The sequence below is a fragment of the Brachionichthys hirsutus genome, chromosome 8, assembly GCF_040956055.1.
Source record: "Brachionichthys hirsutus isolate HB-005 chromosome 8, CSIRO-AGI_Bhir_v1, whole genome shotgun sequence".
Classification (NCBI taxonomy): Eukaryota; Metazoa; Chordata; class Actinopteri; order Lophiiformes; family Brachionichthyidae; genus Brachionichthys; species Brachionichthys hirsutus.
In genome coordinates, this window is record NC_090904.1 from 6389682 (window position 1) to 6417535 (window position 27854).

The 27854-nt window shown below is 45.2% G+C and overlaps 4 protein-coding genes across 4 annotated transcripts; 2 read left to right on the plus strand and 2 right to left on the minus strand.

Moving 5' to 3' along the window:
• The first annotated feature begins 344 nt into the window (after nt 1-344).
• On the plus strand, nt 345-12035 carry epha2a (eph receptor A2 a). The gene is made up of 17 exons (XM_068742327.1): nt 345-420; nt 1268-1335; nt 2654-3290; nt 6329-6484; nt 6615-6947; nt 7445-7572; nt 7697-7874; nt 7994-8096; nt 8299-8351; nt 8440-8565; nt 8658-8843; nt 8949-9010; nt 9206-9415; nt 9590-9739; nt 9963-10156; nt 10706-10861; nt 11313-12035. Exons 1-17 carry the CDS (start codon nt 345-347, stop codon nt 11419-11421), a joined length of 2925 nt encoding a protein of 974 aa, XP_068598428.1. The 3' UTR covers nt 11422-12035.
• Nucleotides 12036-13701: 1666 nt separating this feature from the next.
• Nucleotides 13702-15417, plus strand: cplane2 (ciliogenesis and planar polarity effector 2). The gene is made up of 5 exons (XM_068742328.1): nt 13702-13846; nt 14290-14442; nt 14532-14656; nt 14763-14890; nt 15016-15417. The coding sequence occupies exons 1-5, from the start codon at nt 13735-13737 to the stop codon at nt 15236-15238; spliced, it is 741 nt and encodes a 246-aa protein (XP_068598429.1). The 5' UTR covers nt 13702-13734; the 3' UTR covers nt 15239-15417.
• Nucleotides 15418-19517: 4100 nt separating this feature from the next.
• On the minus strand, nt 19518-21881 carry LOC137898700 (fap1 adhesin-like). The gene has a single exon (XM_068742741.1). It carries the CDS (start codon nt 21825-21827, stop codon nt 20592-20594), a length of 1236 nt encoding a protein of 411 aa, XP_068598842.1. The 5' UTR covers nt 21828-21881; the 3' UTR covers nt 19518-20591.
• ddi2 (DNA-damage inducible protein 2) lies at nt 21830-27762 on the minus strand. The gene is made up of 10 exons (XM_068742073.1): nt 27333-27762; nt 26620-26749; nt 25855-26133; nt 25618-25744; nt 25227-25354; nt 24811-24939; nt 23723-23826; nt 23448-23640; nt 21957-22357; nt 21830-21865 (listed from the first exon to the last, which is right to left on the minus strand). The coding sequence occupies exons 1-10, from the start codon at nt 27468-27470 to the stop codon at nt 21830-21832; spliced, it is 1665 nt and encodes a 554-aa protein (XP_068598174.1). The 5' UTR covers nt 27471-27762.
• Between the last annotated feature and the right edge of the window lie 92 nt (nt 27763-27854).

Sequence of the window (27854 nt, forward strand, 5' to 3'; positions counted from 1 at the left end):
ACTGATCCAGGATCTCTTCTGGATCATCACCAAAATGTAATAATCAGTTCCTGGTAACAGGACAATAATTATTGATCGCAATATAGTGGGACTGAGGTGCTCGGCGGAGGTCTGCGCTCTCTCCGAGCGCTTCTAGTTCTCAATGGAACAGGTGCGGCCCCGCCTCCTGACTACCAAATTTGGGTAACTCCAACATTCCAAGGCGCACGGGGCGGGGCGTCACGGAACCTTGTCAATGGATCGCGCTCACTGCGCCGGTTGAAGGATACGGAAAGTCGAGTCGAGAAGGGACACACCGGAGAGGACGGACGTACTTTTTTTTAGGATATAAGTCTCGTGTAGTCATGGCGCTCCGCCGGTTCCACTTATTCTGGCTTTTATTTACGCACCAATGTTTGAGCAGCCTTCAGAATAAAGAGCGTAAGTACCTTCACCCCCCCCCCCCCCCTCCTCGTGTGAACGGAAGGGACGCTGCATGGGACGAGTCCACTTCTGAGTCAGGAGGTCGGAATGTTATAGCCGTCTTTAAGTTTCACTTTATATTTCACCGTAGCCGAGTTAAAGTCTCCAATCATGTATTCAACGCATACTTCTGTTGTGCGTTTCAGCCGGTCGGTAGAGACGCACCGGAACCCGGTCTGTTGAAGAACGCGTCACGTTATCATTTTAATCCTCGTAGTATAATTATCATTTATGAAAAGCAGAAAAATCACATTTCAGCATAAGAAAGCCTTTTAAACTTTGCCTCTTTAGTTGTTTTAGCTGACTTTCTACAACAAAGGGTTAATTAAGGGGGGGTGGGGGGGGGGGCGCATATGAGATGCCTTGACATGTTCACTTTTTTTTTTTTGTTTCACTTGTGCGGATTCATGTATTTCCCTCGTCACGGCGATTTAACGGCCCACGCCTTTCTCAGACATTGTTAATCCACACGCACACACGCACGCACACACGCACACGCACACGCACACGCAGAGAACCCTAGACCTGGAGGACACGGTCGTTGAAGTCCTGAATCAGGCCGACACGGTTCATTAGAATGTGAACAGCATGGCATGTGCCCCTCGTAAAAGTTCTCGACCTCAAACTGCGATCGAGGCTATGAATTAACTTGTACAGTAATTTCCGATCCTAATGAATAATCATGTAAATGTTTTCAGTGCTAAAGGTGTTATTACATGTGCATAACAGTCAGCTTTGTGTAATGGTTAAATATTGGTTCCTCTTGATGCATCCGGTTGACTGCCGTGTTTTTCTGTTTCCTCAGAGATATTGCTGGATATGAGCGCCTCGGGGTCAGAGCTGGGATGGCTAACTTTGCCAAACGAGAACGGAGTAAGTGCTTATACAGGAAAAAAAAAGGCACTTTTAAAGACGTGTTCCTCTTTTGGACAATGTTGAATGTAAAGCAGCTTAAAATATTTTCTTGTTCACTTAGTTCAAGTTACAGAATTCCCTCTCCGCTCAAGGAACGCTTCGCTTGCAGAGAAAGAATGAATTTTGGCTCGATGAGCTCACCCCCCCCCACCCCCCCCCCTTGTCTTGTGCGAACCCTGCCCTTTCATAAAAAAAAAACTGTGTAAATGGCATTAAAATGTCAGGGACCAGCCTGTATTTAAATGTACACTAGTGAGGGACACGTACATAAAAGGAATTTGATTTGAAGTGGTTTTCCTTTTTGGGATTCCTCTCTGATTTCGGAGGTAACGGCAGAGATAATGCGAGGATCTGTCGGAAGACACGAGTAAAAGAGACTGAAAGTCTGCTCTCAGAGTGAGGACGCATTCCTCTATCTATAGTTCAGCGGCTTTCCATCTAAAAAAAGCAACAGGACATTGCCGCTTCCGCTTTTTGGTCTACATCTCTTGCACGGACGTTCTGAAAGATCTGAAGGTTCCGATTTCACCTTGAAGGATTTCCCCTCGGCTAATAAGCTTTTCTTTTCTCATACTTTTGTAGTAAATTCGCCCTCTGGAAAGATATTTGAACATTTGTGTTTTTAAATGTAGTCTGAAATGCCTTTTTTTTAATATGGGAAACTATAGAGGTAATCTATTAGTGTAATGATCAAACAGAGTGTCCCATGATGTCTCAGAAATATCCCAAATCTTTTTCCTTTCGTCTCTAACAGCAGTTCAAATACACATTTCGAGCATGCGGGTGTTACATGTTAGGCCGAGGCTTTTAATTTGTCTGCTCTTCACTGCTTCCCTCTCCTAAACAGTCTTAATTCCTGCCAGTTTTTTGCTACCGTGCCTTCGCGCTGCGCTTATAAAGCTCATTTAACTGCAATAAATCTCAGTTGGCGTCCTCCAGTAGTATTTCCTGGATTTAGCCGCGTCCTACACACATGCTCGCCACCGGTCTGGCGGTGGAAAGCCACACACGACGTGTGCGCCGCATATGTCTCTGAGCCAATAAGCTTAATATGTGGAAAAGTGCCTCTGCTTACCCCTGCACTTTACGAGCTTCTCACAGCATGAAAGTCGGGGTGTATCATCAATAAAACCTCTCGGCATGAACAAAGACGCTGAACTCTGTATTTATTCCCCCCCAAAAATGCTTCTTGGCCTTTCATTATTATAGCTTAGTAACGCTGACTGCTGACCGTCACACTAATCCCCCTCTCCTCTTTCCTTTTCCTGCTCCACAGTGGGAGATCGTCCAGACGGTGGTGAACGGCTCACTCTTGTATACCTACAGCGTTTGTGGCATCGACTCCACTGAACAGGATAACTGGTTGCGCACGACGTTCATCCAGTGGCACCCGGGCGCGTCTCGTGTCTCCGTGGAACTCGGCTTTGTTGTGCGAGACTGCAACACTTTCGAAGGCGCTTCTGTCAGCTGTAAAGAAACCTTCAACCTTTACATCTCAGAAGCCGACGCTGACGTGGGCACCAACTTCCGTAAAGGCCAGTTCCGCAAGGTGGCCACCATCGCTCCCGATGAGGTGACCCGGGGTCGTGTACTAAAGGTCAACACGGAGACGAGGACTGTTGGGCCTGTATCCAGAAAAGGCTTCTACCTGGCGTTTCAGGACATGGGCGCTTGTGTCGCACTGCTGTCTGTCAGAGTGTACTACAAGACATGCCCGTCCACGGTGAAGAGCTTGGCGGCCTTCCCGGAGACCGTGGCGGACGCTCTCAAGGAGGTGGAAGGAGCCTGCGTGGAGAACGCCATCAGCCAGGCCACCCCACGTATCTACTGCACAGCTGAGGGGGAATGGGTGGTTCCTTTGGGTCAGTGCCAATGTCTGGCTGGCTATGAGACGACTGGGGATTTCTGCCAAGGTAAGCACTTCCCTAAACACTCAGTGAGTTTTCAGTAAATAAAAACACCCCTACCACGGCCTTGGGAAGGTGCGAACAATGAGTGCAGAGTAACGTTGATTGTGTCTGGTTTGCTTGGAGGTCTCTCTCAAAGCCGCTCCAGATCTGTTTAGTACCGGTCGGTACAGCAGCACTGGGTTTGGTTCTGGACAAAACCAAGGATGTGATATGGATCACTGTCTGCCTGTTGGGCAATAGCACATTCTGTTGCTGCCTTTTTCTCACGACTGTGAAATTAAGGATGGGCTGACGCACGGATTTATGACTCGATCCCAGAGGCTGTGTCCTAATTCCACACCACATATTCATATTAAGATTAGAGAATGTTTACAATTGGACAAATGCTTAATATACATAACAATTAGCATTAAATAAGGGAAACGTTCTGTTAAAGGGCATGAGTAATTTAACTTTTTCACAACTCTGATATATGATATATCGTACTTTAAACAAAACAAAGATATAATGGGGGAAAAAAACATTTGAGAGCATACCATATTAAGGTTAAAGTGTAAAAGGTGTGTACTGTCATTGTGGAAGACAAACAAGTATGTGTGTACGGTATATATGATAAGTATATTAGTACCAGAGCAAAGTTTTTAATGGTACTGTACATGAAGAACAAATGGATGTGCTCAGTAGAAGACATAACTGTGGTTATGCGCTCCTACTGTTTGTGCAGGAAGTTGGTCTTTCGGTATTCCGGGTGTGGCGTGTTGAAGCGCTTGGAGGATACGTGGGAGGAGGAAGGGTAAAGTGAGAAGAGGAAGGCGAGAGGAAGGCCTCCGAGCACTGTGGCCTTTCTGAAGGGAATTCTTTCATCCTGGCGTCACCTTTTTCAACACTCATATGCCGAAGGAAGGGCCGTGTGAATGTCAGTGTGACTACCTGAGCGGTATGTCTTCAGCTTGCAAGTATTTGTTTAGCAGTCGGTTGCTTAGGTAACCGGAACCACAGATTACAGGGATGGGTCCGACACGACGGAGGCTGGATTGAGTCAGGCAGTGGTTTATGACTCCTGATGGTCCGAGTCACCTTGACTGGCAGGTTGGGCTCTTCTATGAGTCGATTTCTAACAAAAGGAGATTATTCCTCCCAGCTGAGTTGGGGGTATTTGAGTGGAAACTTAAATATGAAACAACAATAATTCGTTGCTTGTTCCACACGTCTCCCTTTGCGGTATGAAAAGATAAACCCTGGATGCTCCCGGCTCCAGAGAGCCCAACTATTGTGGGAACAGGAAGTAAAGCGAGATGAGGTGGAATGCTGACTGACACAAATAAGCAGGTTGTCCTCGGTCTGAGTCAAAGGGTGCGGAGCAAGTCGACAGTTGGCGCATGAGGGTGGTTTAGTTCCACGGCCGCTTAGCTAGGTGTGGAGTGTAATTTAGTCAAGACAGGATTAGTGGAGCAACAGGACAGCTGTTAGCCAATGACATGCCCCGCTTCGCCTCCCTTTGCTCTTTCATCTGGTTGTTAACACGCGCAACGAGCTCCCTAATCCATGTTCCCACTCGTTAGAACAATGGGCCGACACAAAGGGCAAGAAAACGGGATTCAATTAACCGATGCACTCGGGCGTGACATTCGGTCCTTTTCAGATTGTGTGCTGGAGTCAAAAGGAAAAGCGCGGGACCGGCAGCCTTTAAAGACGGCTGAATGCAAGTCTCGGGTCAAACGAAAAAGGGGTATTCAGGAATTTATGCAGATGAGACGCGGTACAAGCTCCAAACCGCCGATGAGAATCTGGCATCGCTTTACCGAAGATGCCGTTAATGACGTTTGTGTCCGTGCTTTGCTCACGGTAATAAGCAATTCAGCGTATTTATGGCACCGCTCTGTCCAATCTCGGAGACAATAGATGAATAGGGCCGGAGTTCCTTTGGTACGTGACGGAGGTCCTGCTGCCACAGCCCTAAATGAAATGGCCTGGCCCCCTTTTCTTATGCGGAAAACTTTCGGCTGCACCCCCACAGCCGCCGAGTCGCTCCCTAGAGAGAAGTTCTGTTGGCGTTCCAGACCTTTGCACCTCCCCCCCCCCCCCCTCCCCCAGCCACCCCATCTATTCATCATCCTCCCTCCTACTCAAACTCAACCTGCTCCTTTTCCAGTGAGGCTATACTTGGAAGTGCAAAGGTCCTTCTGCGTGAGCGTGGAAGTAACGCCTCGACATCTTGAGCGCAGGGTTCACGCAACCTTTTCTCACTTCCAGCAGCTCTGGGGCAGATAAAAGGCTCCATCCGGTGGGGGTGAGAACAGAGACTGCAGATGTAGTTCAGAACCGTTCTTTGAGAGTTTGTTGCTGCACGCTGAAGCCCTTTAGAACCCCACAGGCTACGCGAGTGCTTTCAGAAATGCTGAAAATCACTCTCTTCTCCTGCGGCGTTTCCCCTTCCCCGATTCTCTTGTCCTCTAACTATTCAACATTGAATGTTGTAATTGGCGGATCGTGTCAGGAGTTAGAAAAAGGAAGGAAGAAAGGGAGGAAATGTCAACTTCCAGACTGAAATGCAGCCCTTGCATCCCGGTTTCTGTCCTCTCCGCCCATTCGTTAACCTCCCATGCCCCGGAAGGCTGCTTATCCGTCTGCGTGCACGTCCATCATGACGCCGTGCTACCAGTGTTCGAGGTGCCATTTCCTTTGGCAAAAACATGGTCATCCTCAGCCAAAGATTGTGAATGGGGAGTTCACAGCGGAAAGGCAGATCAGATCACCTGATGGATTTAATGGCCCCGCTGTTATCCGGTTGAAGCGGCAAGTGCGACCTGAGATCAGGCCTCAAGGTGGAAAAGACAAGTAGAGGCAGATCCTGCAGGGAAATCCCTGTTCATTCCTTTGCAGTCAAAGACGCCGTGATTATAGGTTAGTCACAATAAATGCTTCCTGTCAAGCGGAAGGAGCCGGTAATACAGAGACGGCTTTATTTTTGCTTCCTGTGTTTGTCTGTCCTGCATGAGACGACCTAAAACACGTTTTGTCTCTCTCTCTCTCTAACACAGCGTGCAAACCAGGATACTTCAAGTCCGCGGCAACAAGCAAGTTCTGTCAGGTTTGTCCTGGTAACACTGAACCCTCCCAGGCCGGTGCCATTGAATGCCAATGCGAGGACGGGTTCTTCCGTTCCCCTTCAGACCCCCCTACATCAGCATGCTCTGGTAACAACCCCACTTCCTGTCTTATTATTACTGTTACTATTACAACATTGACCTTCAGCTCATCAGAGGCAGGTCAGAAGATCAGGGTAACTCTTCTGTGTCATCTACTTCCTTCCCGCCCCCCCCACAGCTCCACCCAGTGCGCCGCGTGACCTGACCTCCACCACCCTGTCAGCAGAGGGCAGGCTTCAGCTGTTCTGGAGCCCGCCACTGATCACCGGGGGCCGCACCGACCTCACCTACAGCGTGGCGTGCAGTCTCTGCGATGGGTCCTTGTGTGTCCCCTGCGGTGAGAAGATCGTTTTTGAGCCGGGTCCCGCAGACCTGCAGGACACCACAGTCATCGTCAATGACCTGGCCTCCCATCACAACTACACATTCACGGTGGAGAGCCACAGTGGCGTGTCCCAGTTTGCCCCCGACAGGCCCACTGCCAGCATCACCACTGCTCTGGACTATACTGGTGAGCGCCATCACATAGAATGGTTCTTGTCCATGCACCAGAACCTGACACTGCTCCTTCCTCCAGAGCAGTGAACATCTGTGGTTTTTAGTCCTGCTTCTAAGCCCGAGTCTTCGAGGTTCTCAATAGAAGTAGTTTGCAATTTTCTGTAATCGGCTTCAGACGCGGTCTTTATAAAAACCTTGACTACATAAAACATGGAGGAAAAACCTGAAACCATGATAGCGATTGCTTAAATCACACCATCAGAATGTTTTCAGTCGTCAAAGAGGGTCCGGAGTCTCCAGGCTCATGGCACAACGGATGAATTAAAGAACCAGCAAAAATGTATGACTTTAACTTGTATTTTTGCTACAAGTCTTTAGTGTTCAATGTGTTTTTACTGACAAAGGAGAATTCAGGCTCACCCAAAGGCTTTCATTCCCAAAAGTCCTCTTCAAAGACCCGTGATTAGTCACTAACTGCTATTTTGCTTTCTGTCTCTCACCGACCTTTAGATCCCCCCAAGGTGACGTTGATCCATCTGGATGATCGCAGCGCCACCAGTCTGACTCTGTCCTGGACTTTGTCTCACCGGCCTCCAGCCCACATCAATCACCGCTATGAGCTTATGTACCGCAGAAAAGTAAGGCTGAGTGCTCTGTGCTCCTTCGTGCCCCCCCCCCCCCCCCCCCCCCATTCAGAGTTGTGACATTTTCTAAAATGTTCTGCTTAAAAGAAATACCCTAATTCCTCTTTTCCCTTGGCAGGATGGTGATGTCGAACGGGATGTGACCACCTATACAGTCCTGATTTTGGAAAAAACTTCAGTCCAGATTAACGACCTTACCCCAGACACGACTTACATGTTCAGAGTCCAGGCAATGAGTCCCGAAGGAAGCCCCGGTAGCTACAGCGTGGAGCACGAGTTCCACACGACCCCTTTAGGTACAAGCAGCCTTCACATCTACTCATCATCAAACGCACACTTGAACATCTCTTTGGATAAACCTTTGTTTGACGCACCCGAGATGGTAATGAGCTTTTCTCTTTTGTCATTTCCACAGCTGAATCTCAGATACAGAACAACACCACTCTGGTGATGGCCATAGTGTTCGGAGTCGTGGTTATTCTGCTCACCGTGGTGGCTGTCCTGCTCTTTCGTAAACGGTTGGTAATAAATCTTTTCTACAGACCTGCAAACTGTGTGATTATGCGCCACGAACATGAGCCCTGGTGGGCTTACCGGTAAAAGCCGGTGGCAGACATGAATACAGCCTTAGTCTGTTAGCAGAGACTGACCTGCACTTACTGAAAGCCAGTCTTCCTTCTGTTTAGCTCAGTAGTGATTATTCATGTTTCCCCCCCCCAGGAGGCTGAGCTCTCGGGGCAGGGGTGGAGCTGAGGATCCATACTTTTCATCAGGTTAGAAAACCACGAATACTACTGCAGTATTATCTGGAGATGAAACTGTATTTGTATCCTAATAATCTGTTTATTCTTTCCTCTTTAGATCAACTCAAGCCTCTGAAGACTTATGTTGATCCACACATGTATGAGGACCCTAACATCGCCATCCAGAAGTTCGTCACTGAAATCGACCCAAGTGCCATCAGTAAACAAAAAGTCATCGGCGTCGGTAAGTGTGATGAAATCCACCTACCTTTCATTTAGTGAAGTCTGCGTGTGACCTTTCTGACCTTTCCGCCTGCTGTCCATTTGCCCCGTAAGGAGAGTTCGGGGAAGTGTTTCGTGGCGTGATGAAGACTTCTGGGAGAGGGGAGGTGGCGGTGGCGATCAAGACCCTGAAGCCAGGGTACTCTGAAAAGCAGAGGCAGGACTTCTTGAGTGAGGCCAGCATCATGGGCCAGTTCTCACACCCGAATATCATCCGCCTGGAGGGAGTTGTGACCAAATGTGAGTCGGTGACCTCAGAAAGACGGCTCTCCCCAACTCAATCAACGCATTAAATACTTGTATACATTGCTTTCATCTACAAGAACCTTTTGTTTTCATTTTCAGTCAAACACATCATGATTGTGACAGAATACATGGAGAATGGCGCTCTTGACTTATATTTGAAGGTAAGTTGTCTGTTGATGCAAACCTGAGGCTTTGTTTTCCTTCCATGGTTGGGTGCACCGACTTCCTTAAAACTTGTTTTCCCTAAAAAAGTCTCGCCCCCCAACCAGGAAATGGTGCGGCACATGATCCTGCAGAAAACCACAACTTGTTCCATACAAATAAAATTATTTAATCTTGCTATTTTTACCCTTTAGGACCGTGATGGAGAGATCCCATCGTATCAACTTGTGGGGATGCTGCGTGGAATAGCTGCTGGCATGAAATACCTTTCCGATATGAATTATGTTCACCGCGACCTGGCAGCAAGAAACGTCCTGGTTAACAGCAACCTCGAATGTAAAGTGTCTGATTTTGGGCTGTCGCGTGTGCTGGAGGATGACGCCGAGGGCACCTATACGACAAAAGTACGTCTGCATGTTACAAAAAGGCGTTGTAGCAGAGAACGGCCTCTGGCTTTTTTTAGCCACATGCTGTTAGTGCCATTTACATTCTGTGATTTAACGCGCGTCTCTCAGCGCCATATGTTTCCACTCACCTCAGCCATTAAGTATGATTTGTTAAATTTTTCTTCCTGTCAGGGAGGTAAAATCCCCATCCGTTGGACGGCCCCTGAAGCCATTGCGTATCGGAAATTTACTTCAGCTAGCGACGTGTGGAGCTTTGGAATTGTCATGTGGGAAGTCATGGCATTTGGAGAACGGCCCTACTGGGACATGAGCAACCATGAGGTAAGTTTCACCTGTCACATCATCTCTCCAACTCTTAATGGTTGAGACGAAGGATTGGTTTGGCCTGTGCATGTCAGACGTTTATGCGTCTGAGCTGCGTAGGTGGCGATGGATTGCTGCCTGAACTCCAGCGGAGTTTCCCACCGCTATCTTGGCTGTTAATGAGTGCCACAACATGAATGTACTTTAGATCTAAGCACTGCCTTTGCTCTGTCCTCACCAGGTCATGAAAGCTATCAATGAGGCCTTCAGGCTTCCTGCACCAATGGACTGCCCATCCGCCGTCTACCAACTCATGCTCCAGTGCTGGCAGCATGACCGCTCCAAACGGCCGCGCTTCTCAGACGTTGTCAACATTTTAGACAAACTGATACGCAGCCCGGAGTCTTTGAAAACCATTGCAGACTTTGACCCACGGTATATATGCTCTCTCTCTCTCTATATATATATTATTTTAAAATAACATTTGAATTAAAAGAGTTTAAATTAGAAGAAAAACATGAGTAATGTAGAAATGATTTCTGGAAAAATAAACACAGGGCAGGAGACGTCTCTGTGATGCAGGGCGATTAAAATCATCTGCTCCATCTGTCTCCACATGTAAAATCAACAATGAGAAATTTAAAACAAACATGCCAGGATGTCATATCTTGTTAATTTAATCGCCACAGAATTCAAGTGTAGAAAAGAAACTTTATGTTATGGTTCTTACTTGGCTTGGCCAGCGAGTCCCCGGAGTATCTTCTTAGCCAAGAAACGGTCCCACATGTAACCTGTATATAAAAAAAAACCTAAATGATATTTACATTGAGACTTTTAAGTGCATAATAAATTCTAAGGGGAAGACATGTGTCTGCTCCATTACAGTAAATTACACCGCCTACTTTTCTATGACCAGAGCATACGTATTTATTAGACGATGATCCTGCCGCAGCACATGAGTAATGCAAACGTTGTTCCTTGCAGCGTGTCCATCCGCCTGCCCAGCACCAGCGGCTGTGACGGTACCATGTTCAGAACGGTGCCCGAGTGGCTGGAGTCCATCAAAATGAGCCAGTACAGCGAAAGCTTCGCTCGTGCGGGGATCACGAACATGGAGCAGGTGCTCGCCTTGAGGCATGAGTAAGTGCACACATGTCACAGATGCAGCGCTGCCATGGCGAGCTCACGTATCCGGCATGCGGGACACATTCGTCGTAAGACAGTGAAAGTATTGAGGTGTCAGCTTGAACATTTGTTATCCAGTTTGTGGATGCAGAAATACTCCACTCCACTCCGCCTCTGCCCAAGTCATTCCTCTCATTCTTTACTTTCCTCCATTTTAACTTTTTATTTGTTATTTGAAGCACATTTTTTTCATTACTTATACGCTACAATATGTGGATAATGTTCTTTAGTGAAAATGTGCTTTTTTCATTTCAAATTGGATAAGCTGCTCAGCAATTTTTCCTGGATGCCAGCACCCGTAGCTTGAGATCACTGCTGTGTGAAGACTGCTGCCATCTCTTCATGTGAGACAGACTGTTTTGTTTTTAGCACATTCAAAACGGCGTCGTTTGTCTTTTCCTTTCAGAGACATCAGAAATATCGGTGTACGGTTGCCCGGTCACATGAAGAGGATAGCGTACAGCATTCTGGGTTTGAAAGACGAGACCAGCTCCCTCAGCGTGTTCGCAGTGTGATCTAAGCATTCCTCCAAATCAAAGCGCACTGACCGACCATGGCATTTCAATCATGGACAAGGAGGACTGAAGTGTGGGTGGAAACTGAGCTAGGCCGTCACGTGTGGGTTTTTTTTTTTTTGTGGAGCATATGGCCTGACTGAAGCCACTCAGAAAGGACTGATATGAAAAACACTTTATAACATGAGATGAATAATTTATCTTTATAGTAAAAAACATAAAATAAATTCTGTGATGTAGTAAATTAAGAGAATGTATGAATGGTTGGCTGAAATGTTTTCTGCTTTGTGTGATTATAGAGTTTATCCTCTAAGCACTCTTTATCCCACCAGTGTGTCTGGATACCTTAATCTCCCTTTTATATATATATATATATATGATCGGTGAGACTTATTTAGAATTTTGGAATGTTTATTCCACTCAGGGCTAGAATCAGACATTCTTATGTTTTGTAGTCTCTGGATCACATTTTCCAATACATGTTTACATATGTCTTAAAAAAAAACTGTTCATTTGTATTTAATATTTATTTTAGTGTATATTTATGTCATCTGTTACCTGATAAATGACATCCCTGGTGCATTTTTGCCAGGCTGTGTATTTCTGTGTTAAAATAAAACACGTTTTCTTGTGACTGAATCACTTTCTTGCATTTTGTAGTTATATTTTAATTGGTCTAATCTGAGACTGTTGGATGAACGGCAGCTGCAGTTTAGGTGGTAGTAACATTGTCCACTCATCAAAAGGTTGGTGGTTCGAGCCCCAGTCTACGTGTTGATGTGTGCTTGAGTAAGACGTTTGCACTGTGGGTACCATATGGGCACCCACTGCTGCTCAGAGACGAGTTCAATACGATGAAAGCGTCATCTCTCCAGTTTCTTTTCATCTTTGCAGTAGACATGACATTATTATTTAAAACTTCCTTTAAACAGGCAGAAATATTGAGCAGAACCCAAGACTGCTAGTGAAAAGCCATCTGCCTGACATTTACATTAGCTGGACTGGTGAAAAGCAAAACGAAACCTGGACCCCGACTTTAATCTTTTCATTTGCCTAACAATTCATACTGCTTCTTCGCAGAACTTGTTTTGGTGACACCGGTAATCCAGATAGAGTTGATCAAACTGGTGGACCTCCACACAACTCCCTGGAGTATGTCAAACACCTCCCACTAAAAAGGCTTCTGTGTGATCTAAACATGTAATAGAAATAATAGGATGCAATTCCATTGCCTAGGAATGACAGTTAATAAAAGACTGTAGCAGATAAATTATAGGATGCTCTTTCACACAGAAGCATCTCCACACCCTTTCTCATACAAACACTAAGACTCATACGCTCCCAGCCAAGGGAGTGGCCACACATTTTGGACCCTATAGTTCAGCAACCAATGACACAGACTGCTGTGTGATGGTTCAGTATGGTTGAGTCATTCAGGCACAGACACTCAGTGGGCTGTAAAGGAGGCACGTATTGGAAGACATTAATTAGGCGACTAATTTAGAGTGAGTTCTCTTGGATGCAGTTCAGAAAGTAATCTGCATGAAAGACGGTAATCTCTTGCACACAGTGTGTGATATTTCTGAGGGATCAGGATATCTACATTAGAAAAACTCAATTATAGATCAAATAAATACAAACTGAAAGATGTACAAGTTTTCCCTTTTATATTGCAAATGTATGCTGGTCTTTATTCCATGTCGTTGAAAGTATGTATTTTACAGATTACGGATTTTGCATTCCATAAAAAAAAAAAAAACTGCGTGAGCAAAACGTGAGGACATGTGGAGTAATGCTTTAACCCTTTGCTCCTCATTCAGACAGGACAGGGCAGCTCAGGTACAGTGTGAACACAAACTAGACTCTCATGCAGATCATGGGGAAGCGCTGGAGCCTGGCGACATCTAGTGGTTGGAAAAGGAAGCGACAATGAAAAGCAAACAGGAAGAGTCTATTTAGTGACTGATGATTTCGGGGGTTTGTCACACTAACAATTAAAGTAGATGACGCATTTTACACAGTTTCTCCTGCTTCAAGGTCCCATCAGTGAATGCATGATAATAAATGAGTTAAATGAAGAATCGATTCTGAATGATCACTTCATGAATTATTATTATTTTTAAATCACAGCCTACTTTACGATGGGACACTGATCTAAGAGCAGCATCGGTGATATAAAACCTTAAGAAAAACTTCACAGCGGTCATGTGACTATATGCTCGAAGACCGGATGTGACGCCGTCTGCCGGAAACCACAGTCGGTTCTACTCAGCAGTGTGATGCTAGCGGCACGGCTAAGCTAACCATAACAACATGGCACAAGTCTGTCCTCCCGGATCAGTCATAGTAGCCGATTGGCATCGATATAAAGACAGCAAAGAATATTTCAGCAGAATTCTACACAAGAAGAGACGCAAAAACTTTGGTAGGACTTTTGTTGAATTAACGTTACAATGGTTTGACACAGTCTGGCATGTAATAAGAGTTAAAAATAAATAAATGCCACAAACACAAGATGTGCTCAGGTAGCCTAACCGGAAGAACTTTGCAGAAGCTGTAATCCGTGCGTCTTGCAAGAGCATTATATTTACAACAGTGATCCTCCTCCTGATGTCGTCCCATGATATTGGGACTGATTCCGGCATCAGTTGCCTGGATGATATTCACCAAAGTCTGTCCTGCACATCGATTTATAGCCAATCTTAGACAACCAAAATTAAAAGTTTTATTAAAGCCAAGTTCATGGGATTTAAAACCCTGTGAGACCTTTTGTTTATGGACTATATAAATTATGAAGTTTATTTAGGCATGGAATATCAAGCAGCAAATCAAAAGTAAATGTCTTGACGGCAAAAACTTGTTTTCCAGGCTTGTTGGAGACTCCGGTGATGCCTCCACACATGGCTGTGGACACTGTTCACTACAAGATCTTCATCTCTGGGAAGAGTGGCGTTGGAAAAACTGCTCTTGCTGCACATCTTGCAGGCCTCAACATTCCTAAAATGCACTATGAAACCACAGGTCGATCGAGACAAAGTCGTTTATACATTCAAACTCTCTCCTTTGACAATGAGGCCAGTCGCACCAACACCGTTGTCTCGTCCTTGAAGGTATCGAGACTACAGTGGTGTACTGGCCGGTGAAGCTGAGAGAAAGTGGCAAAGTGCTCTTCTTTCGTCTGCAGCTGTGGGACTGTGGAGAAAATGCTTTGCGCAGATTTGACCATTTCCTCCCAGTATGTATAAAAATACTTCAATACAATTAAGGTATGCACCATGAAAGCATTATTCTAGAGCATCACCACAAATGTCTCCCCCCCCCCCCCCCAATCACTCTTCCAGGCCTGTAAGGAGCAGGTGGATGCCATCCTTTTCCTGTTCTCCTTCACAGACAGAACATCCTTTGACGATCTGCCGCATCAGATTTCTCAGGCTGAGGGTCGGATTGTGAAATTCGTGGTTGGCACAAAGTATCCTTTTGCAGTCCGATTTCATGAAACCAGCGACTTATTCTAAACCCTAATGGATACCAAATTAATGATATTTGTAGCTATTAATACCGAGACGGATATTTGTCCTTAATAATTTCCTTCATATTTGACCTTTTCATGCACTGTGATGTGACGGAAAGTGACGTGAGGAACTTCCGGGAGTCGTGGAGCTTACCAGTGATGCGTGTGGGCGGAGAGGTCAGCGATGGCCTCGATGACGTAGCCCCCCTCCTCAACTGCCTGGCAGAGAACCTGTGGCATCAGGATTGTGCCGCAGCCCGACCAGCTAACTGCCCTTTACGGCAGGAGACAGGCACTCTGCTGTAGTACAGAGAATATTTAAAGGGGGACTTGGAATTGAACTTGGGTGTCTGAGCGACGGTACTGGAATGCCGAATCTGGACGACCCCGTCCCCAGGGTGAGACGGAGGCTGCAGAAGTTGCTGCGTTTTTGTTGAGTGCCTATTTATGATTTTATTATGTTCGCATAATGACAATAAAGTATCTTGAATCTTGAATGAGCACATTATTAGAGACTTAGGTTCTCATGTTTGGTTTATTATATTTCATTAGCATTTTGTCCGATCATCTGTATTCACATTTGTTACATTGTGAAATCTGATAATGTCAGAAATACTTGATATGTTAGTATAAATTGTGTATTGTCTAGAGCGGCCAATATTTTAATACAATTAAAATAAAATGCTTTGCTGATCCATAAAAATATCCCTTAAACCCCCGTGTGATGTTCACAAGTACACGCAACTCACGAAGCGTGAAGTGCATTTAAGTTTAGATAAATATAAGTGAGTCATCAAAACGTGAAGCTATACAACGTGCAAGTTAAAATGATCCAGCACAGACGGAACCAGTTCTCATCACTGCTCAGGTGACAGCGCCTTCATCCATGCGCCTTTATCTGACCTGCGGTACAGAAACGAAACGACAGGAGTCAGTTGAACGTACTTCTGGAGGCGATTTAGTCAATGATTCATCGATCCACTCGTACCTTGTGTTTGTAAGCAGTACAATAGCCGTCGGCTGCCCACTTTGACTTTGGGAGAGACGCAGCAGAAAGGAGTCGGAGGGGAGTCCCAGGATGTCAGTCTTCAGAGGCTCAAGGTGCACGTGTTCAGGGAACCGGGCGTGGTCCACAACCGTGTACCTCTGATCTCTGACCGACGGACAGGCAGATTTCAAAGAGATCAGAATGTCAAATTAACCACTTGCTAGTTTGCCTCGTCCCCACCAGAAAGAAACTCGCCCGACGGTAGAAGTGGACTCCGCTTGTATCGGACAATTGACCTGGTTTTTAGTAATAGTCTTACTTCTTTGTCGAGATGACCAAAAGATCATTGAAGAGGTGGAGGTAGACGCTGGTGAAGGACACTCTTGAGTTGTAAGCGGCCTCCACAATCAGCTGTTTCACAGGGCCTTGGCGCACCAGGAAACGCCCACTTATGACCAGAGGAACTGACTGGAAGGAGGAGGAGGTCACGTAAAACATTCAGGTCACATGGCAGGATCAAGTCTCGACATAAAGACTGTTAGAAGCTCAACACTGAGAAAAAGGGAAGCCGTCACCTTAACTTGGTCAAAATCCAGCAGCATTTCAAGGCAGACCAGTTCTTCAATTTGCTTCATTTTTCTGACCCTCTTGTCACACTCGGTCACGATCTGGTGAGAGCAGGGAGTGACGCCATTTTTAAAATGTTTCAAGTAAAAAATAAAATAATCTTAATCACAAGTAACCACCGTCCTCTCGCAACATGGATTTACAAATCTGGAAGTGAAGCAGGATTACCTCATGAATCGATTTAATTGCCTTTTCAAGATTTAAAAGGGAGTTAGAATCTGGGTCCGTCAGCCTCAGGATGTTCTGAAGTGAAAAAAACAGAATCCGTAGCCGATTTGCGAACGCGAGTCAAAAATATGCAGATGCCCGTGATTCAAGTCTTTACCTGTAGGAGCAGTTTCATACGAGTAATCCTCTGGAAGGGAAGGACGAGGAACGACTTCAGGCTTTGTCTTTCACAAACGTGGTCACTCTCGAGTTTTTCCATTGAATAGAAAAAGTCTCGGTTCTGCTGCCTTTAAGAAAATGAGGCAATTCAAACGATACGTCCGGGTTGTGCAGGAAGAGAGCTATGAACATTTAGGAGGATACTCACAGTAGCTGACAGAAAAGCGCCTCTTGGTACATCATGTTGGTCACGTACGGCACATAGAGGCTGTGGAACTCTGGGCAGTGCTCAAGCACTACGTCTCCAACTTGAGCAATCAACACGCTCTCTCCCAGTCGAACTTCCAGATCCATAAGAAACCTGGAAGAGGCATCAGCTGAGCACGGCGAGCACATCCGGGTAAAACATCAGGCTGCGCAGGTCCCACCTTTGACTGGCCGCCATCACACGCCGGATGTTGGAGAATAAAACGTGATGCTCCATTTGAGACAGGGTCTGTTTCAGTGCCCTCGAGGCACAGAAGTGATTGACAGCTACGCCAATGCTCCTCAGGTAAGATGCTTCGGAGCCGATCAACTCAAACATCGACTTCACAGTAAACACAGGAAACGAGAGAATCATCTTTAAAGTCAACCTTCACATCGTAAAATAAAAACATTTATAAACGGTGACGTTTCTTCTTTGTTCTTATCAGGTTTGGTACTGATAAGAAGCATCGTCTGTGTATTTATCATCTGGGATTTATCGCTTTCCTCTTAAGTCATCAACTTCAACCGTTTTCCAGACAGATTATAAAGTGAAGTTTGAGAATATGGACCAAACGCCGATATATATATATATACACACACGTATACAAGAACCGTTGCTGCACACATGAAACTCACATTTATAATTTCAAATTTGCCTTCATGACATTTTTTGACAACATAATAAGCACCATAACTTAATGCCAATCTAAGTGAGACTATAAACAGTCGTTTGAGCTTAATTTGAACTTTTCTTGTTGGTATGGCGTGAACTCTAAACGGTAAAGATTACATACAAAATAGATTCCTACATAGAGCTACAAGTATATTAATATGTACAGTAAAATGCTAGATTTCTATGCCGATTATCATCATGTTATCCAATACTATGACACCATCCTATTCGAATCGCTGCAGGACGGTTGCCTAATAGATCGATCATTTAATTTCTTCATAGAAATAGTCATGTTAATCTCCACACCTCCTGAAGGCGAATCTCCCTGGCTGTCAGACTGCTGAGAAGGCCGGACTCCTTCACCTCTTCTAGGTCTTGCCAAAGCGTACTCGGAGTGACCTTTACGACAGGGCGAGGTAGGGGTGATGATGGAGTCTCTGCAGTGGGGCTGAAGTGAGGGGACGAGCCCACAGAACAGCACGGAGAGCCGAGGCGGGCCTGCAGACGCTGCTGATGCTGAGGTATTATCGGCTCAGACACTAAACGCTCACTCATTTCACACAGATCCTCTTCCACCACACGCAGGCAGTAGTCCTGATACAACGGGACTGCAGAGCAGGAGATGAACAAATTATATTGCATAAAAAAAAATAAAGAAATAAAGAAACACGCACCAAGGAGAAAAGCCAGCTTACAAAAATCAATGTATTTTGACCTGAACGACGGACCCGGTGCTTCCTCCTCAGGAGGGTTCGGCGCCCTGTGGGTTTATTAAGAAATCCACATTTAGGCAGAAATATAAATTGAGCAGAGTATAAACATTTAAAGGCTCTTTACCCTTCCGAACTTTTATCCCGATCATCGGAAGGAGGCGACCTTTGATTGATCTCTGCAAATCTAGGCGCTGAGAACAATCTGGGCAAAGACGCCAAGAATTTATTCAAGTCCAATGACCTGAGAGCAGCGGACATATCTGTGGGAGGACTACAAAAAACATCCTCATTGCAGTTCTACATGCAAACTGTTCCTCTCGGTGCATCGTGCGTGTCCTTACCTGCCGTCCTCCTGCCGGACGTCGCTGCTCTCGTCTGGGCCGCCGGCTTCCACAGGAAGCTCAGGTGAAAGCTGCTCTCCAGCGTCCGCGTGTTGTCGAATGAGTGACGTCATCTGATCCATTTGATGTTTGTCCGACAGGTAAGTGTGAAGATTCCATTTAGAACTGTTGCTCAAAGAGCGGCTGCCGTCGGAATAAGCCATCCCGCTTCAGTTCGGACCGGCTCGACGCGCGGCTGCAGCCCGACTGGCGGGAATCACGGACACCTGGAACCAGGTGTTCTTCTTTATCAAGCCGCTGACGAACCAGCTGCGTCCCAGCAATAATCTGCATATTCCGAACCGACATTTTACCACCAAGGAGCTTATGTTTGAGTTAGAAATCATTACATAAATCCTACTTAATTTTGATTAAATGTGGTGGGAAAGTTGCAAAAAAATAAAAATGACATTAAATTCTAGAGTGCATGAAAAACTTCAATCAAACTACTTTACTTTTACATCAAATTATTATTTTCATGACAAACTCAATTTGACATTCATTGGTGTATGTATAGAACAAAAATTAACCTTGAAAAGCAAATGGCTTAGATTATTATCATAATATATTACTATAATTAAAATATGTTTATTTACAGAGTTTTAAAAAAATAGATGAATGCACAACATAAAATACTAGTTCCATTTTATTTGCATTTTAAAATGTTATACAAGATAAAAGTAGATAGCTCATTCTGCCTGAACATTGTTGGTATATGACTCAAATAACACACTTAAAATAACCGTTAAGATGATGCGTGGACAAAACATGCGACAGGCACAAATGGCCGCATTCTGACAAATTACAAAAAAAGGCATCGTTTAAAATATATTTTTTAAAGACATGAACAAACACTGATGATTTGACACAATAAAATAATTTCCTGAACATGAGCTACCAACAGATTTAAAATCTAAACATGGCAAAGCTCTCAAATTGTGTAGAATAATACAGTACAAGATACCTTCTGTAATTCACATACTAACCAAAAGATGCCATCGATGACCAACAGACTTGATATGTCAGCGTGATGATAGTCACACATATCTGGGCTTCCCACTGATCTGGAGAAAGTGTTCAGAGAACTTGATCAAAACGATCAATCCTCCGAACTGCAGCAGTTCCTGCAATGTAGCTTCACCATCATCAGGTTCTGATTCATAAGTCGCAGGGCAAATAAACATGAAAATCAAAATGATGCTTCATAAGCGTATTGCTTAAAATATATTTGTGCTGAATGGTCTATTCTGAGATGGAGAGTTGGGTAAATGCTAATAGAGATTGTTTTTATTGATAATCCGCAAATCAAAACGCAAACGTTTTTATGCCAAATGGAAAAGAGAATTCTAATCATGTTTAATGGTTCAATAATCGATTACCAAAAGGGCGTTGAATGATGTGCAAGAAGAAAACCACTCATACCAAATTTCTAAAAGATAATGAAGCGGGTTGGGCACCCAAAACATCTGCATGCAAACATACCTCAAACATCTGCAACATCCAGTAAAGTAATAGCAGTTACGCTGTTTGTTTTTGGATATTCCGTACAACAAACCGAGACACAGAATTTCCCTGTATTTTATACGAGCTCCCTGCAGCAAGGGGCTGACATCTAGACCAATAACAAGGTATAAATAAATGGTACAAGGTATAAATGCAGATGCTGAGTGGGGAGGCAGGGGACTCGTGACTGGATATGAGTCTAGGTGGGCACAGTGATACTCCGGGCGAGTAGTGCCAGCAGAGCTCGCTCCACAACCCCGTGGGCTCTTTCTAGGGCCTCTGCAGCCTCCAAAGCAGAGAATCCTGCTGCTTGGATTCTCTGGATGTGCTCAGCTGGAAATTGTTCTATTAAGGGCTGACGAGGAGAGAAAGGAAGGGCTAGAGACGTAAGCAGAGGAGACTGAACTGAAGAAGAAGAGGAGTTGGTCGAGGAGATGGAGACTTCATCTGGCAAGCCCACGGTCATAGACAGAGGGCTCTGTAAAGCGTTCTCATTCTGGAGGCCGAGAGCATCTGGGATATTTGTGAGTGAGTCTTGTCCATCTGAAACACCTCTCCCTTGCTGCCCCCCAGGAGGTTCTCTGGACTCTTGGTCCCCTGCAGCATCAGTGGGGGCATCTGGCTCAAGGCCTTGTCCATCCGCCCAGCTCTCCGCAGTGCCAACCTGAGGCTGCGGTGATCTTCGTCCGTCCAAAATCTCAACTGCATCTCCACCCAGACACTCGGCCGGGTCAGCGAGGTTAGGCGTTAGACACTGAGATGATCCCTCATCAAACACAGCAACGGCATTGTTGACTTTGGCATCATCTGGTTCCACATTGGCTGGGATGGCAGTGGAGGGGATGTCTTGCATTTCTTTGAGGGATACTTTGTGGGCCACTGCTGGTGTACTCTCGGGCACTGCTTCGGGAATTGCTTCGGGAATCGTTTCTGGCATTGCTTCAGAAATTGCTTCAGGCATTGCTTCGGGCATCGCTTCATGAATTGCGTCGGGAATCGTTTCTGGCATTGCTTCAGAAATTGCTTCTGGGATTGCTTCTGGCATTGCTTCAGAATTTGCTTCTGGGATTGCTTCTGGGATTGCTTCTGGGATTGCTTCTGGCATTGCTTCAGAAATTGCTTCTGGGATTGCTTCGGGCATTACTTTGGGAATCGTTTCGGGCATTACTTCGGTAATTGCCTCGGGCATTGCTCTTGGCGTTGGGGTGCATGACTCGGGGACCACTTTGTCCGTTTTCTGGTTGGATTGATGTGAGGGAGAACAGGAGGTGCTTCGGTTTTGGGACTGGGCATGGTTGCTTGACACTAGTAGCTCCTGAAGCTCCATCAGAGCAGCTGCAAGCGAAGGGATGCTGTCGGAGCTGGAGCAGTGCTGTCCTTCAAGCCGGTTTCTCTCACAGGACGCCATGGCCTGGGAGGCAGAGGGAGAAGCCATTTCTACTGGATCTGTTTGGCCTGGGTCACTTGGAAAGGCTACAGTGGAACGGACATCATCAGACTCGGTCACTTCCTGCTCCATTGGTTGAATAGGCGGCAATTTCTCAAGATGGGGTTCCACGGAGACCTTCATGACCTTATTGGATTCAGCATTCCCATCTGCAACTCCTGGCTGTATCCGAGACGGTGTTGTCACTGCTGCAGGAGGAATATGGAGGTCATCTGTTGACGGACTGGGTTGAGGGGGAACTTCAGGCAGAGGGTGAAGGTGGAGCTGACATGGTTTAGAACCAGTACCCTCTGCTAGGGAAGGAGGCAGAGGGAGCTCTTGGAGGCCAGGTTGGTCCTGGCACAGCCCTGGTGAAGTGGCCTGCTCCATCGTTGTTGGGGCAGACTGAGAGTGATCCAGGGCGTGGCCAGAGGAGGGGCGGCTTTGGAAAGGGAAGGTGGAAGAAGACTTTTGGTCTAAGGTTCTGGGTAATGTAAATGGTGGGGGCTGCTGTGAGGTAGTTTGTCCATCTGCAGTCTCTATTGAAAGCAAAAAATAAAAGAGGAAATGAAACAGCTAGAATTCGTGTACACCCGGTCTGGAAGCATTACTTTGGTTCATAGAAGTAAACGACTCAAGACACAAAGTTCCTTGTGAAGCTCCTGGTGTGATATCTGCTATACATGCAGTGTGGTACACTTTTTGTTGTCCAATTTTTTATGCTTTACATATACTGATACAGCAGCAAAAAAAAATAAAACACAAATAGCAATGGACTTAGCACTGGCAATGGACTTGTGAATTTTCAGTACCTGGTTGGTAGGGCCCTCTCCAGCTGTCTCCAAATGCATCAGTGTTGTCCTGCTCAGGGGTTAGGGCACACAGCACACACATCATGCAAAGGGACGGAGAAAGTTAGCGGTCACACGCTCAGAGCATGCACCAACTTATCAGCCTTTTCACGGACAAGTGAAAAGAGCAAATCAACCGGAGCCTACGTCCTAGCAGAAAGGTCACGGCGTAATCACACAACCTGTCACCGAACCTCAGAAAGCTCAAATGAGGTCGTGTGATGTTAGGACATTTGATTAAAAGCACTGTAATTAAGAACGAAATGTGATTTTTGCTGCTTCTCTTTGGAGGGTTGTAGAATCCCACAGCATGGTTGAACGTAGCACAACAATTGTGTCTTGGAATGTGCAGCCATTACTAAACACAACTGGCTAATGGACACAATAAAGAGGAGCTGCACGAATAGCATTAGCACAAATGTTAATGTGAGTTTAATAACCATGAAAGGAAGAATACGCAGAAAACTAGCAAACGGCTCATCGTGAGTGTTTTCCTTTCAGTTTTAAAGCGTTTCTCATGAATACTTACATTTGCCTTTACAGGCACCACTCAATGTCCTGACTTCTTCTTATTAAAAGCTAATGACATTTTCTGAGGCGATGACACGAACGTGATTATGTGTCTGGCAGTGTCAGATGAGTGCATGAATGGGGCAGACAGTACGAAGCTTAAAGTGACACATGCAAAATCTGATGGAGATCAAAATAAATACAAATGTGGTTGTAACAAAACAATCAAAAAGAGGCTTAAGAGCGCAGACGGGATGCTGCTTCTTACCGCTTTCCTGTATGGACCTTTGAAGCACCTCTGCCAGTTCCCTATCAGCCATCTCATCTGGGCGTACATCTTCACGTCCCTCTGCGCCGTATGCCAGGCGCGCGCAATCTGGTAGCTCTGCCTCGGACAGGAAGCGGGTTTCGGTGCCTGTTGTGCCTATTACAAGGACGTTCTTCTTCAGGTCGATCGAACACTGCAAGAAAAATAGGACATATCATGTTGACAGATACCAATAGCACGGCTGCTCACTGTGATCAATGAACGGAGGCTCAGACCTGATGTCTCTTCAGCATATCCAGGCCAAGCAGCATGTCCATCGGCTGGTCCTCCAAGATGGAGAAAGAACAAGGAAGAAAATCCCCCTCTATCTGAACCTGAGCTACATGAGCACAAAAGGAAAACACACTGAAATGTCGTGCAGAGACTTAACTCTTTGAGTGCCATTCAAGTCTAAAGATGTTTTCTTGAAACCCAAACATTCACTGCCAACCCTGACATTGAAATCTGCCTCTCTTCAAAAGCCAATAACTCTGGAACGAAAACTGGTAGGACCACACTCTTATTTTCCTGATGAAAGAAGAGACTTTAATCTTTCATTTGGTTTCGTTCGGTGTTTGCATAGACATAATAAAGAGTATTCTGTGGGGCCTGGAATATCGGGGAAAATGTGTGAGAACTGGGGCACTCCGCATATAGCAGTGCTGAAAATGGCTGGCACTCTATGAGTTAAATGTTGACGCATCTTTAAGGTTTTTAGTGAACTTCACGCAAAACGTCAACGTTTGTGGAAAACCGCAAAACCAGGAGTAAAACAAACAAAACAATATTGTCTTCTAACATTTTAGGCAGATGGGCCTGACAGTAAGAACAGCAAATATGACTCCAAAATAATATTAGTTTATTATTATTTATATCACAATCACACGTAGCGCTAACCTCAACCATGCTTGATGAGCAATTGTTTATCTTACTATTTTTAAGACTACCCAGATGTGCCCAGATGAGACAAGGCACGAGCTCAGCTCAGTTTTTCCTCATGAACCTTCTAAATATTCACATTTTACACCTGGAGCGAACCTATAATGGCTGAACAGTAACATTGGTGGGACAACGTGGAGGGACGTGAGAGCAGATGATGTAGGTTTCTTTTTTTCAGGACAGGTAATGACTGCATACGTTTGCAAAGCTATTAATCAAATTGACCAACATCCACACAAACAAGGTTCTAAACACTGATCATGTATTTTTTTATTTTTATTTGTAAACTACATGCAGTGCTCGTCTGAAAAGTCGGCTGAAACTGAACTGTCATACGTCGATTGTCAACAGGAAACTAGTTTATACTTAAACCTAAAACACCCACCCAAATGAACTCTGCCAATTATTTTCTGGGTGCCCACTCCCTTGGCGATGCCGGCCCATCGACGGTCCACCAGCCGCATGATGTTGCAGCGCTCAGCACATGCTTGGCTCATGATGGTCATCTGGGCTCCTAAAAAGCAGAGATCGGACTGTTTCCTGGACCGTCACTGAGGTTAATGTTATCGCAGGATATTGCAGACAACAGTTTACATCTAAGCTCAGTGAATCTTGTAGGATAGATGCGGCGATTGCAACCTAAAACACTGTCCCCAAGCAAATCAGGCTATTTGAGAGAAGGTACGGACACACACTGACACACCTGAAGAACAGATATATTATTGCTTATCCTCCTTATCACTTCAGCAACAAATAAATTTGTGATTATAGGAAGCGAGGCTGTAATTCAGTGATAATTACCTGAGTCAACGAAAGCTTTCACAGGATGACCGTTCACTTTGCAGTTGATGTAGATCATAACCACTTGTCCAAAGCTTTCTGGGGCCTCCTCCATCGCAATGGTCATGTTTTCTTCCACATTGTGCTGCCTGGAACGCAAACAAATCTAAAGTTAAGAGACTAAAAAAGCAAATACGCTGCCGAAGTTTGAGAAATAAGCCGTGTTGCTTGTTTTAGTTGTGAGCAGAAAAAAAATAAAACAACATTAGTATCAGCACTGTTACAAATAATCACAACACAATTCCCGATTGTGGATTTTAACAGAGTGTACCATTCCACAGGTGAGAAGTATTGTTCTTTATTTTATGAATAAGTAAAATGTAAAATGAAATATGTCCCCTCTATAATATACCTGATGGCTTCCTCAATCTTGGCTTGAGCATCCAAATCAAAAGGATCAGCAGTCAGAAGCCTGATCCTTTCTTGCTCTCTCTTGGCTCGATCCTGCTGTTGCTCCAGCAGCACTTTGGTGAAACGCTCTGAGAGGAAATACAGTTGCACGACCATAACTGATTCACATTCTGATGGATAATAAAAGACCGCCACACAAACAGTGAAAAATAAAACCAACTTCTCTTTTTTCCATTACCTAAATCTCCACTGAGCAGGGCCTCAGCCAGCGGCGGGTTTCGCTCCTTGAGGAGTGAGAGTTCATGTGGATTGGATAACAACATCTGCTGGAGCAAGGCAGGGTCGTCCAGGCCCTGAGGGGATCCGCCGCGAAAGGCCAGCGGTGTGGAAGGTTGTGCAGCTCGTTGCTGCACCGGCGGCTGCGAAACCTGCTGTGGAGGCCGTATGGCACCGCCTTGAGAGGACGAAGAAGACGTGCCAGGGACCGTGATGGAACGAAAGTCAATACGGGGAAGACCTGGTGCAGACAAATGTTGGGAGGTTAGCATTTTGCATGTGCAAATACAATGCTGGCTAAATAAATAATGCATAACTTTTTCAGATCTTTTTTAAATATTGTTGCTCCGTTATCATAGAAGTATATCTTTTTTAGGGCCGTCCAAAAAAAGGCTTCTAGCTTTCCTCATATTCTCAACGGATTCTCATATTTTTGTCTGAACCAGCCGATATATCCCATCATCGGAAAGGGGGGGGGGGGTCTACATTGGAAAAAAGGACTCGTACTTGTAATACATGTTGTATTATATTATTGTAGGTATGAGAGTATGAAACATCACTGCGAATTCAGAAGACGCGCCCTCCAAAAACTGTAAAAATTAAACAAACAGCAACTAATATCAATTAATATGCTTGTAGTTTTTAGTATGTCTATTTATGAACTCATAAGTTGAATCATTCAGAGAGTTAAATCAATGGCATTCATATATTTTAGTACGTGGTTTACCTGGGAAGGCTGGCTGCGGCGGCGGCGGCATTCTGTTAGCCTGCCTGAGAACCACCACATCTCCATCCTTCACGCCGTACGTCCCCAAGGCACGAGCCGGGTCTTTAAGTGGCTGTTCTACATACGAGATCTGTTCAGAGAAATACAGGATATCATTACTATTATTGACTGAACAAAGTAGAACACAGATTTATTTATTTAATCAGCTCACACATTGATCTAGACATAAGGTAGCACTTTTTTTTTTTTTTGCAGGTAAACCAGACAACTAATACCGTCCAGTTTCTCTGGCTAGACAATTTATGTCTTTGTACCTGCAAAAAACTATTTTCCAAGCTAAGTCAACGCTCAAATTACCCTCAAACTGCTGCCATCCTTTTCACACATTCACTTTCTGTTCAAATGTTAAACGAACCGACCACACCACAGCCTGAAATGACATAACTCGAGGATATAATGGAATGAATTTCCTGTTATTTTAACTAAAAATCGCGTTATAGAGTTGTTATTATCAGTCAAACAACAGTCAGCTTCATTAGTTGTCGGTTGCGTCTTCCTATTGATAAAGCCACCCGCTTGCAACAATCGCAACAGCGTCGGGAACAAAAGTTGACGAACTGCTCGCAGCTGATAACCGATGCTTCACAACAACACAGCGAAAGTCCGATTCATGCTAGCACGCCAGCTAGCTTACCAGAGCTAGCCACCCTCACCTGAATCTCCCCGGCTGGGATTCCTGATTCGAGTTCGCAAAGTGCTAAAAAGTCTCTGAGCTCCAACTCCGGGGACACATCGAGGGCGAAGGTGCTTTCTGGACGATCCCTCGGGGCGCAGAAAACGGTGACCAGCATCGCTTTTTGTGGGCAAACCCGTTGCAACAGAAAGCGATTAATGGCACTTCCTTGTCTCACCCACTCGACACACTATGTTTTTGTTTCCCCCCACTTTATATACGTGTTTCAATAGACAGGTTATCCAGCGGGAAACTAGTAATACACCGTAAGACAATGACGCCTCTGGACGTAGTGGATAAAAGCCTGATGTGACCGCTTTCAATCAGCCTTTCATGAACAACTACACATTAACTTATGCTAACTAGTGCCGTATTCCGCCCTGCTTGTTTTCGACATGCCGCACCACAGAATTCACGGTCGTAACTTCTTTTCTTTTTTTCTTTTCTTTTAATCAGCTTTTAGAAGCATTAGCACCACCTAGTGGACTGGAGTGTTTAAAAA